Source organism: Netta rufina (genome assembly GCF_964035555.1).
Source record: "Netta rufina genome assembly, chromosome: 1".
Taxonomy (NCBI): Eukaryota; Metazoa; Chordata; class Aves; order Anseriformes; family Anatidae; genus Netta; species Netta rufina.
The window spans coordinates 196,657,075-196,669,580 of record NC_140123.1 but is presented as its reverse complement, the minus strand read 5'-3'; the positions used below and the strand labels follow the sequence as shown (position 1 = coordinate 196,669,580).

At 32.6% G+C, this 12,506-nt stretch overlaps 1 protein-coding gene across 1 annotated transcript in view; it reads left to right on the top strand.

The window, feature by feature from the left end:
- CACNA2D1 (calcium voltage-gated channel auxiliary subunit alpha2delta 1) overlaps positions 1-12,506 on the top strand; it is a 408,933-nt gene that overhangs the window by 210,505 nt on the left and 185,922 nt on the right. The window contains exon 5 of the mRNA XM_084305950.1: positions 10,010-10,054. Within this exon, the coding sequence (XP_084162076.1) occupies positions 10,010-10,054 (45 nt within the window). The remainder of the gene's footprint in view (positions 1-10,009; positions 10,055-12,506) is intronic.

Below are 12,506 nucleotides of genomic sequence, written 5' to 3'. Positions count from 1 at the left end.
ATATCATTTCCTCTAAGGTTCTTTTGCAGATTTGCTGGCATTGGAGAGCTGGCTTATTGTCTGTATTTTCTGTACTTTCTGTATTTTAGAGCAAGAAATGTAAATAGTGTAGCCTAGTTCATTCCTTTGTAGTGCATACTTAAGTATGAATTCAGAACACCAATGCCAATGTCCTGCAAAGCTGATGTCCAAAAAAATTGTTTAAGTAGGCTCCTGTACTGTACTGGTCCCAGTATTTACAATCTAGATAAAATCTACAATCAGTTTTGACAATTTCTACTTTTTTTTTTATTAGTATGTTCTTTCATCAACTAAAGAAAGTAATGGTGAATAAATTAAAATAAACATACTTTGCTGTTTTAATTAAACAGATTGGATAGTGTGATACAGAGGTTAATTAGCTGCTAACAAATTCATTTCATTTTCCCACCTGGAAATCTTCTTTGTAATCAATTGCATTTTGCATTATAAAAAGAAGTCATTCTCAGTTGTTTATGCTTTTGGGGAAGTTACTATGATGAGAAAATTAGAAGTTTCCTGAACATTTTGGAAGAATATATTTACCAAAAACTAAAATATATTTGAAAGATTTTTGTCTCGTACAATCATGTCTAGCCATCCTGCTTTTGACTTACAGGAATGGAGTGAAAAATGCAAGATAGTTATTTGTATGTCTTTATTATATATGTAACCAGTTCTTTTAAACAAAGTAGCTGCTGAACTTTGTTATGTACACATGCATGTACATAAAATTCTATTTCTTTTGTCATTCTTTGGGGAAATAGTAAGGATATTGAGGAAGGTTTGACTGGTAGAAGGAGAGGGAGAAAGTGATATTCTAAATTGTTAACTTTTGTTACTCGTCTACCAGGGTAGTTCAAAGGGATATTATGAATCTTTCTTCCCAAAGAGGAGTGGATTTTTTGAAGGTTGAGAGTACAGTAGCATTATTCATAACTTCCCATTAATATATAATGAAAAATATGTTCGTACTGAACCTGTTCTAGAGGGTGTTCTATTAACTTCAGTGAATTTAAGTTCAGATTGAAGTAAAATGTTTGAAAAAGTCCTTGGACATGGACTGAAGAGAATTGTGTGAAAAAGTTGATTGTAGTTGCCATGCTGCCTCAATATCCTACTTTTCTTCCAAAAAAAATATATAAATAAATAAATATCTGGAACAACTATTCTAAAAATTCAGTGAAGAGGATTTAAGCCACGTCAACACTGTTTTCAATTGGTTGCATGATTAGAAAATAACATAATAAATTCTTAAAATAATGTTGATGATAAAAGAGCAAGAGCCTCTTGCCCTGCTCTACTGGTTAATATGATTGACATCAGGGAATCCTGCCACTGCTTCTTTGAAGAACTGAAGCTTTATTAATGTCTGTCACCTTATTTTTGTCACATAGAGCTGTTTTACTGAATACTTCCTTTTGGAGGTGGAAATAACTATCCATTCCAAGGATTTTTAATATTTTTTTCTTAAAATCTTACCTTAGATGTGGCCTTCCTGACTGGTAGCTTGGCTATTGAGTACACATATGATGAAAGTAAGCAAATAATGCTTTTGTTCCTACAATTAATTGTTGCTTTTTACTTAAGTAAAAACCAACACGAACAGATCGTTGCTAGGAAAACAACTGACTTTCCCAGTACTAAGCCTCTTGCTCTGTTTCACCTCTCCAATTAAAGTCTATGAGGGAAATTCAATTTTCAGAATACAGGTAAATTTCCTCACTTTGATCTGCTGAAAATGCATAAATAAACAAATAGAAATAAATACCTATGAAACTTGGAAGTGTCCTGCTGCCAAGTGATGCCCATGCTATTCTCCCCAATATTTTATAGACTTGTGGTGCTTACTAAACTTACTGTTCTCTGAAGAAGTAAGTAAAACAGTTCTTTATGGAAATGTTTACTTCATTGTCTAAGCTATGTAAGTGTAATTAAGCTACAGCTCTTTTCAGTAGCCTGCTGCTGTCAGTATCTGCTGCGTAAGGGTTTCAGTTCAATATGAAAATGAGCAGTAACAGCAGGTACGAGGTTGCATAGACAGCTGGGGACAGGAAATTTGGTAGTTTTAGGTAGAAGTAAATCTATATTATCATGTCCAGTATTTATTGGAAGGAGAAAAGTACTCTGTAAAAATTGTTTTCTTAAGAAAAGGAAAGTCTACAATTTGAATTAGTGGTGGAAGTCTTGAAGATACTGCCACTATGTATCATCTACAGAGTTAGTTTTTCCATTTTGTGGATACATAAAAGTTCTCACTCACCAAATCTGGCACCAAAAGAAGGTGATTAATAGAAAAGTAAAATATATTTGAATTTCTTTTTAAATATAGGAAGAAAAAAAAGTCTTTTGTTGTAGGAGTGTTGTAACAATTCTGAAAGGATATAACTGTAAAATTATGTGGTTTTGGCATTTTCCCCCATATACAATCCATGTGATGTGCTGAATTGGAACTGTACAGTGGTTAATGTTTGGAAATATGTTTGCATAATAATGCTCATGGCTTTGCTGTATATGAAAATCTCCTTGAAGAGGTGTTTTCAGTTTGACTAACTAAAGCAACAGCCATTCTGTGAGATAATCTCTGTGAGATAATGTCTGAGGGTAGTAGCAATATGGTTTTATGTCATTGAATCTTCAGTCATTAAATATTCATGAAGTATTTGTCCTTTGATGTTTCAAAATGAAAAAACAAGCCACTGGTTGATATGCTTGGCCAGTTTAGTCCACTAGTTGCGCTAAAAAATATGAAAATCGCCAAAGTTAGAAACAATTAATTCATAAAGATAAACCTATCCTTACTAATGTTATACTGCCAGTTACCTTCATGTCCAGCAGACCTGTTTTCTGATTGCAGGCCATTGAGTTCTAGGATGACATTATGCAGAAATTATTCATTTAGTGTGTTGCCTTATCAGACCCTGTATAGAGTCTGTATAGAGTCTGATCTGTATAGAGTCTGATTCAGGTGCTTGTTTTTCCAACATTTTCTCATCGATTAAGGGTGGTATTCCATTTAACCTGACACATTCAACCAATTTTGTCTTTTAATTCTAAAGCCAAATTGAAGTTAGTATTTAAAACAAATTCTTAATGTTTTCAGAATGTATCATCCCGACAGCTTGAGTAGTCCAATGACAGTTATATAAAAATTGTTATGGTGAAAAATATCTAAAGATTGAGGAGTTTTGTTTAACATGGAAAAGTTTTTGTTATTCTTTACTGGCAGAGTTTATGTAATAAATTATACAGATATGAAGACAGGAGTAGTCATTTTAGTGCATTTTATGCTGCTTTTTGAGGTTTTGCACACAACTTGATATGCATGACTATGAATATATGAGTCTGTGTGCAAACATGCTGTATATAAACCAACTTCTTACTCAGCTTTACTGATTATAACTTGTACAAGACAAATTACATCAAGCATGTTTAAAATCAACATACAATGTCACAGTGAAAAAAGGAACACAGGATAACAGCTGCAAAGACATTAGGAGGAAATTCTTCACTGTGAGGGTGGTGAGGCCCTAGAACAGGCTGCCCAAAGAAGCTGTGGGCACCCCCGTCACTGGAGGTGTTCAAGGGCAGGCTGGGTAATACATATGCAGGGTACTTGCTCTAGGAATTGGCTCAGTACCGAAGGAGAGCTGGTTCCACTTCAGTGCTTGGCTTTCCCTGTGTGTCAGACATCAGCTTGGCAATGTTTCCATATGGTCTCTATTACTGGTTGCTCTACAGACAGGCATTGTCACGGGCTGCCAGTCAAATTGGTCTGTTATTGTAGTTCACGAGCATTTCTTGTGTTCTCGTGTCGTCCACTGATGCATAGCCTGTACTAAGGCTCGTTACTGCCCTTGTCTGTGCTGCCACGTGTGTCATGGCTCACCACACGCAGCCCATTTGCCTTGTGCTGTTGGCTGTGTCTCTCACTGTACTCGGTTACTCAGTTCTTGATCTGGGCAAGGCATGCTCCTGTGACCTGTAAGTATCAAAAACTGTAATAACATAAAATATGATCTATTTGTAACAAGTATTTACTGGTAGAAGTATGTTAATATTTTCCCAGCCGTATGGCAGTAAAAATATAATGATCTGGCAAAATAACATCTCTCAACTACAGTCCAATATCTGCAGGAAAACTATTCAAATATATTTTGCATTTCTTAAATACATTCCGTCTTACTGTATTCACAAAATATTCTGTTTTGGTTTTATCTTCACTGTATAAGTACAGTTTCATCTTCACACTGTAAGTTTTTGAAGTTTAGTTGAACCATTTACATTAAATGTATTTCACAAAATGTATTGGTAATTATTGTGAGAAAACAAATATTGGCTTTGTGATATGGTATCTTCTAATTCACTAAGAATTCAGAGCTGAAAATAATGCAATATTATTGCATTATTATGCAAAAAATAATGTAATTTTTCTAAATAAGAAAGAATTTTAGTCCACAAGCCTTATAACTATACAGTTCACATGGCCAGGAGAAGGGAAGAGAAGGTGAGAATTGAGATGGAGTCCATTCCTTTTGCTTACCTGATTCAATATATTTGATAGGAGATGGGAAAGTTTGATTTAAATATATTCCAGAGGAAAAAGAAATCAAACTGAGGTCTTGCATATTATCAGTATGATGCAATAAAAATGAAAAATCCAGCATCCAGCTTCTACTTCCCAATGGAACCTAGAGGGAACCAGTGGAACCTAAATGAGGAACCTAAAACCATGAAAGCAATTGGTGCTCTTGCATTTTCTGTGGAGCACAATCACCAGACTTGGAAAATAGCTTTCACTACACCATTGTGATTCAATTGTCTCAAGTTGCAGGGGTGAGAGGGTTCAGTTTATGGTTTCTGTTATTGGTAGGGCACCTCTGCAAACTTTGCAGAGGTGCAAAGCCTGTGGTTCTTCAAAGGTCTGTACGGAAACAGAATAGTAAAGCATCTAGAGAATAGTAAGGGTGAAAACTCAGGTACTTCCAGAATTTTAGATTCTTCCAAGCTTAGACATCAATTAATTTATTCATGATCACAGCATTTAAATGAGGTGCCTAAGCTCTTTTCACTGTCCACCCTATAATGTTTGGGTCTCACCTTGGATTAAAGTCCTTCAGAATTGGTGTCAAGGACTTGTAAGTGCATTTTTTTTTGTACTGTATATTACATTATATATTTTATTTATAATCTGTGTTTGTAGATCACTTTTACCTGATAATTTATCCCTTTATGTTAAGGTTGTATGTTTTAATCACACTCAATCTAGCATACAGATTATTAATAAATACCTCAATTGTTCTGATGCATCCTTGGATGGACAGAATGTGTCCATCTCATGTAGACTGTCTATAAATTGGAAGGTTCCCAGACTGGTAATCTCAGTGAAGGAAAAAAGCAAATAAATGCTGAATTAATTGATCTTCTCATCTTTAAAAATAAGGAGTATTCTATGACAAAGAGCATGCAGCACCTTTAATCCTTCGTTTTGTTATCTCCTGTAATCTTCACCTTCATTTCCTTATTCCAATTATTAGTCCCAGTAGAATCTTGAGAAAAGCCATTTACACAAATCCAGATGGAAAAGGCTTATCATAAATTACAGTGCAGACCTGGAAGTTTTTAATTATTGTGTGGAATTTAATATTGTGAGAAACTTGTTCTTAAATCAAATGACATTTCTGGGAAAAATGTCTAACCCAAGTGAGTCATTTGCCAAAATTATGAGTGGTAGGGAGAAATATTATATAGGAGAACTGGGACATTGTTGAGCTGTTTTACGTTTGTCAAATCTTTATTAAAAAGTAGTTTGATTTTTTTTTAAGATCTTGTTTATAAGTCCTGTTTTAAATACAATTTCCAACCCATTTCTTACAACCAATTTTCAGACACAGTAGTTGTTAATAATTTGCTATTTTGCTGGATTTCATGCTCACTGTTAAGACGGGAGGTAAGTTGATATTCTTGTTCATAGAAACAGAAGGAAAAAAAAAAGTTATTAGCTGGTAACTTCTTTGTTTTTCATGTGCCTTTTTATCTTATGTAAAATTATGAAGCTGTAATTAGAAGTTGTAGTAGTCACCATTCTTTCTTTTTTCCCCCGTTTGTAGGGTTTTATTCTGTAACATTACTCCATTTGGAAACAAAAGTACTTTTTTTATTTGTGGTAGTCTACATGAGCTTTCTTTTCTGAAGAGTCTAATTGTGCCTTAAGCTGCATGTCAGACTATATAAGGGATTAAACTAAAACTAGATAGATTATTTGTTGAGGATTTATTAGACTGGTTTTAAATCTTAATTATCCTAAAGGTATTAGAGTGAGCTTTATTGTTTTTACACAGCTTTATGCAAGGGGATACAAGAAAGTGTTAAAGCAAATGGATTTTACCAGCACTTAAGGAAATATTTTTTAACATTGGCATTTATACTAATTTCATCCTCCAAGTGTTCAGCTGATCCGTGTGTCTATAGAAGAGAAAATACAACAGTATTATTGGTATTTTTATTGCTGCATACTCAACATTAAGACTCCTATTTTTTTCCCTGGTGTTCTGTGTCTTTTCAAAGTATTTGAGACTAAATTGTAATTTTAAAATGTTCTCCAAATTTGTATGTGTAATTTTCAGCACATAAGTTAAAAATAAATAGTCAAAAGTGAAAAGACTGCACATCATTCTCCTTGAAGGAGAAAGACTAATGAAGCTGCAACCAAATAAACAATCTTTAGAAATAGTTGGGCTTAGTGCTGAGCTGTAACTAACTGACTGCATGCAGATGCTAGCATCTGCTTTTGCATTGTTCATTTACAAAGCTGTGTCCACCTCTAAGCAGTACTTGTATTTATGCATCCAAAAAAAGCCTATACATTGCATAACATCAGTCTGAAGGAAGTCAGAAATATGTTTGATACATGGTTTGATTTTTCTTGCTTTTTATGTCTTACCTGCAGAACAGAAAAATCCTCGTAGGTATCACTATACTAGCAGGTTAACTGCAATACCAAGGTGTTTTTATACACTGTCTGGTTTGGGTTGCTTTAGCACATTCTGTATTAAATACCTAGAGATTATGGGGAAAATGTTGTTTTAAAACAATTAAAATGATTGAATTCATCCTTAGTTTTGTATTTTTAAATGTGCACTGATAATTTTGCAATACTATATATTTACAATATAATCTAAGTTACTCTTCTAAAAGCTCTTCCAAAGTCATTCTTCCAAAAACTGAGCTTCAGGACTGTATTGCTAAATTTCTTCTTTCATGAACAGAAGCAATAGTGAGTATTTACACCTTTCTCACAGCGTTAGGAAATATGACATAAAGGGGAAAACAACAGCAACAACAAAACTAACCTAGGATATTTACATTCTGTTGTAGGCTTGTTGAAAAAGTGTGCAGTATTACCTGATGGCAGAGTGGTGCCGAAGTGTTTAATAACAGGAAAATTCAAATTATATGTGTCAAGGAATTAATAAATAACTAAACTACTTCTTTGAGAACCAGCAACAGAGCAATTTGTTCTTGCCATCCTTAAGTGCTTAAGTTATGAAAACTTGTCCGCTAATGGTATAATTGATCCATGAATCTAATTTGTGAACTGTACGGCACTCAGGGTGTTGTAGTGCTGTGTGTTTTGTTTTCTGTAGTAAAAGCAGTGAGATATGACCAATGACAGTTTAAGTTTATGCATTGTGTATGTAATATCTTCTTGCAGGACAATGAACTACAAGATGTGTAGTGTAACAAAGTATCTAATCATAATAGGGGGTATTTTAATTAACTTGTAAATATATCATGCATCTGAAGCACAAATTTTTCATAGATATTTTAAAATTTTTGTTTAGTCCAATTGAAGTAGATAGCAATGCCATGCCACCTTAAATCAAAGTAAACACATAAAAATATAAAAGACGGAATATAACTGTGACAGTAGAGAATTCTACTATCTACTATCTACTATCTATCTAAATATCTAAGTAGGTAAACATGATTGTTCACAATGTTAAAAATCCTATGCATTAAGTGATTCTATGAGAATGTGTACTGTGAACATGAGAAATGGGAATGGAGTGGGGAAGTAAATTGCTGTCTTCATTGTAAGTACATGAGAGAACCTAATAGAATTGTGCTTATAGGAAAATGTTCCTTTTTAAAGTGCAAGCACTAATATATATAATACCCAGATAAATATGTCTGTAATACTTTTTATTGAATAATACTTTCGTGAACAAAATTTTATAGGGAAATACTTGCAGAACGGCTATAATGACATAAGGAGGCATGGTGAGAGGAATATGCATTTTTCTTTGCCTTCTGAATTGAAACACTGAAAGATCTTTATTATTATTATTATTTTTAATTTAACAGATCGTTGTGTGATCAAAACACACTGCTCAGGATTGGTTCTTCAGCAGTTTAATTTTTATTTATTTATTTATTTTGTGAAATTAATCATACAGATTTTTGAACAGATACTAGTATTATAGAGTTGTTGTTGTTTTATACAACCATGTATAAAGTAAAGAGGATTCCAAGGAAATTGAATCTTCTGCCTCTTTCTACTTACCTGAAGGCTTGCACAAGCTTTTCATGACAATCAAGTAACAAGTGGTGATGATTACAGGTCATGACAAACAGTGGAAAGAATTTCATCCTATGTCTGTAACACATTATAACTTCTGGCTTAGTTACCCAGATACTGATACGAAACCCATTGTCTTATAGAGAATAGGAAAGAGGATAAGTTTATTTTAACAGCATTCACCTGGTATTGGCATTTAGCTCATCTGTGATATATTTCATGTTTGCATGTCAAAAACGTCACAAAGGAGAATGAACGATGTCATTAGTTATGAAGTGAGAAGAAAAATCATTTATAAAGGTGAAATGCATTAAATTGCGTGCCACAAAACTTTTTAGTGCAAGTAATAATTATCCTGGGCTTGCCCACTTGAAAAATGATTACTGAAATCATGTTTCCTGTTGGTATTTATACAAGAAAATGGAAATTTGTGGTGAACTTTTTGATTACATACAAACAGTCTAAAAGTATTGCTTATAACCAACAGAACTGAAAATATAAATTAAGGCTATTTTCAGAGATTACCATCCATTGCCTATTTTAAACAAGCTGCTTGGCATGAAGGAAGGTAGATGCTGCTGCTTTATTTACAATTAATAGGTCTTAAAAAAAATAAAAATTACACATATATCTTTCATAAAAAAATGAACATGACAATTGCTTTCATTCAAAAAAGTATAACAAAAACTATAGGGCATACTATAGCACTTATATTTATTGGAAAACTATTACAGTGAACATAAATCTTTAAGGTTTTTAAATGGTTTAGAAATATTTCAAGGGAAAACAAAAACATAGGAAATACCAGAATTTTTGAACTTCAGTATATATGCTGAATAGATTTGCTGCTTTACTTGATAATAATCTTACTGATTTGGTAATAAATTTGTTTGAATTATATGGTACTGTGTTTTCTATGTTCTATTGTACACTACAGACTCCTCTGTGATATGTTTTCCCAAAATTTTATTGTGCTTTGGGGGGTGAACAAAACAATAAAAAGGTGTGCAACAAATACTTAACCCACTCAGCAATACCCATGTGTTGAATCTGTTGCCTGCTAGACTTTTTTTTGTGCGTAAACCACCTAATTGTATAGTGAAATCTTTATATGTCTGTAAATGAAACAGTTGACAGTAGTCTTTTATAAGCTCTGGACTTTTCCAACACCATGTGTACTTTTCTAGCTGTTTGTATGACTCATGTAACTTCTAAGGGAAGAAATATCAAATGAATGAAGTTAAACATATGAATGGTAAATTCAAAGTCTGATTCTGTTATGTTTCAAAGAGAATCCATAAAGAATTGCAAGTTTAGCTTAAAGTATAGTTTAGTGCAAAATATTTCTAGTGAATTTAATGCACTTCTTTCTAAACTAATAGATTTACTTTTCCTTTTCTTCTTTTACAGAATAATGATATAATCTATTACAATGCAAAAGATGATCAGAATGATGTAAGTAGTATGTTTCTTTTTTTCACTGCCTATAATCTCAGAAAATTAAGGGATTTAAAAGATTAATAAAACATGAAAATCAACATATAGATATATTGCAGCAGTAAGAAACCAAGAAACTTAAAAGCGTCTTTAAAATTTCCTTGAGAGACAAATAATATTTTATGTTTCAGTTATAAAGGTCTCACTTCCATCATACAGTATTCTGAGAATTGGAAGAAAAAAAAGGTTCTGACAGCAGAATCATTCACCTTTTGAAATGTAATATAATCCTAATTATAGGATGATAGAATCAAAATGATAAATGTAAATAATTTACTTTACTCTAAGGGAACCATTTTCTGACCCTCTATTCCAAATTCATATTATCTTGTTCTGTATTCTCTATAAGAATTATTCTTCATGTGAGATGAAAGCAGATGTAAAATGCTAATGAATAACAAATTTCATGCATTTTGTGATCACTCATATGAGTGAAATAAGATTGGGAACAATTGAAAATCCAGTCTCAAGTTTTAGAGAAAATGTATGCTATTTCAATGTCTACTAAAACTCTTACTTTAAGTGGTTTGAAGTTTTCTATCTGGCTTTAACTATTAAAAACCTTGATGTCTTCCTGGGAGAAGGCAAATCATCTTCACCTTCACTTGAGATAATACAACTGCTCATCTTCATCATAGATTTAATGTATAAAACCATAGAAAAGATGTTGTAAATGTATTAAGCAGAAGTGCCAGCATGCTTCATTTGCACTTTTTAATCAAGTATTCTTTAGAGATTGATGGCATCGCTATTGTAATTGATGCTTCTGCTGTAAGGCAATTAAAGAAGGTGCATATATCATGTCAAGAAAAACTATTTGATATGCTTACACAGAATTATGAGTACTGGAATTCAGATACCACAAACAAATCAATTGTCCCAGGTTTTTAAATGTGCATGCTTTAAGTAAAATTCGATAAAACGAGCCTTAATCTGAAAGATTTAAAAGATGTTTCTTATGATTGAATTCACTGGGATTTGAGGTGCAAATCACTTCTGAAATAGGATTTAATTTACAAAGCTTAAATATTAACTTTTGAGTGTAAATGTACTTTATAGTATAACAATGGTGTGTTATGGTATGAAGTAAAAGAGCCTGCTATGTCTGCTGTGATGCAAATGGTATTGGGAAAAGTCTTGAGGAGACTGCTTCTACGATATGAATTCAAATTTGTTAGGCAAAGCAGGAAGGGAACACTCCTCTAGATTTTACTCATTTTCATTGACTTTGTTCCAGACCTTTTATTTCCCCAGAGAAACACAATTTTATTCCACCCGAAGGCTTGTTTATATTTCTGTGTGTTTTGTTTTATTATTTTATTTTATTTTATTTTATTTTATTTTATTTTATTTTATTTTATTTTATTTTATTTTATTTTATTATTTTTTTTAAATTCTTGGAATGAAGATCATAATACTTGTTACTGTTGAGTTAAAAATAGTTCCTTGTTAGTCAAGGCCAACCTGTCAATAAACAAGTAGTACTGTACCATTTAAGCTTTATTGGCTTTCTGATCAGATGTTTTTTGGCTGCACTGAAAACATGTTGTGACTTAGGTAGATACTATTAAAAAGCTTCTAATGTTATCTAATTACAAGTTCTAATTACTCCATGAAAATGAGGTGCGTATATAATAACTAATAACTTGTTGGTTCAGCGTTTCTGTTGAGCGCCAGACTTATTAATTCCAGAAAAAACATACTGTAATTCTTTTCCTTGCTGTTTAATAAACATTTTTTAATGATGCTAAAAGTTATCCTCCTTAAGCTGCAATATAGATGTCAATTCTTAAAAAAAAAAAATCTTATCTATGTTATAGAAAAAGAACATTTCACACATGTGGATCTCTTTAAAAGGCCCAATAAATATTTCAGTAAACATTACCATGCACCTCCTAAACAATCTTTAAAGTAAAGTAAAGTTGAGGCTGACCATGTAATTGAAGAATAGGAAAATCCAAGAACAGTTTTTATTTTATTTATTTATTTTTTTTTTTTTTTTTTTTGTATTTTAGTTGTGGCATTTCCTTGCAAGTAGAATGAAGGTTTGCTTACTGATGATTTGCATCTCATTAAGGTGGTAATAACCACCTAAGTACTTTCTGATATAACACTTTGAGAGTTAAATTAGGTGTATTTGTATCTGGGCTATTGCTGTGATGAATAATATAATTTCAAAGGAGAAGGAATACGAATGAGATGGTCACTAATCTATTACTGAGTTTTTGCTTAGAAAACAGGCTGCATCTGAGTCTAACCTGTATGTTAACATTCTTCCCTGTTCTTGACTGAACAACAACTTGGCTTCTATTTTCAGGTCCTTTTCTTCAAACTTCTTATCTTCCATGACTTTAAAATAAAATTGTGTGATTACACAACACTGCTTTCATAGCTTTTGTTGGTTTGTCAA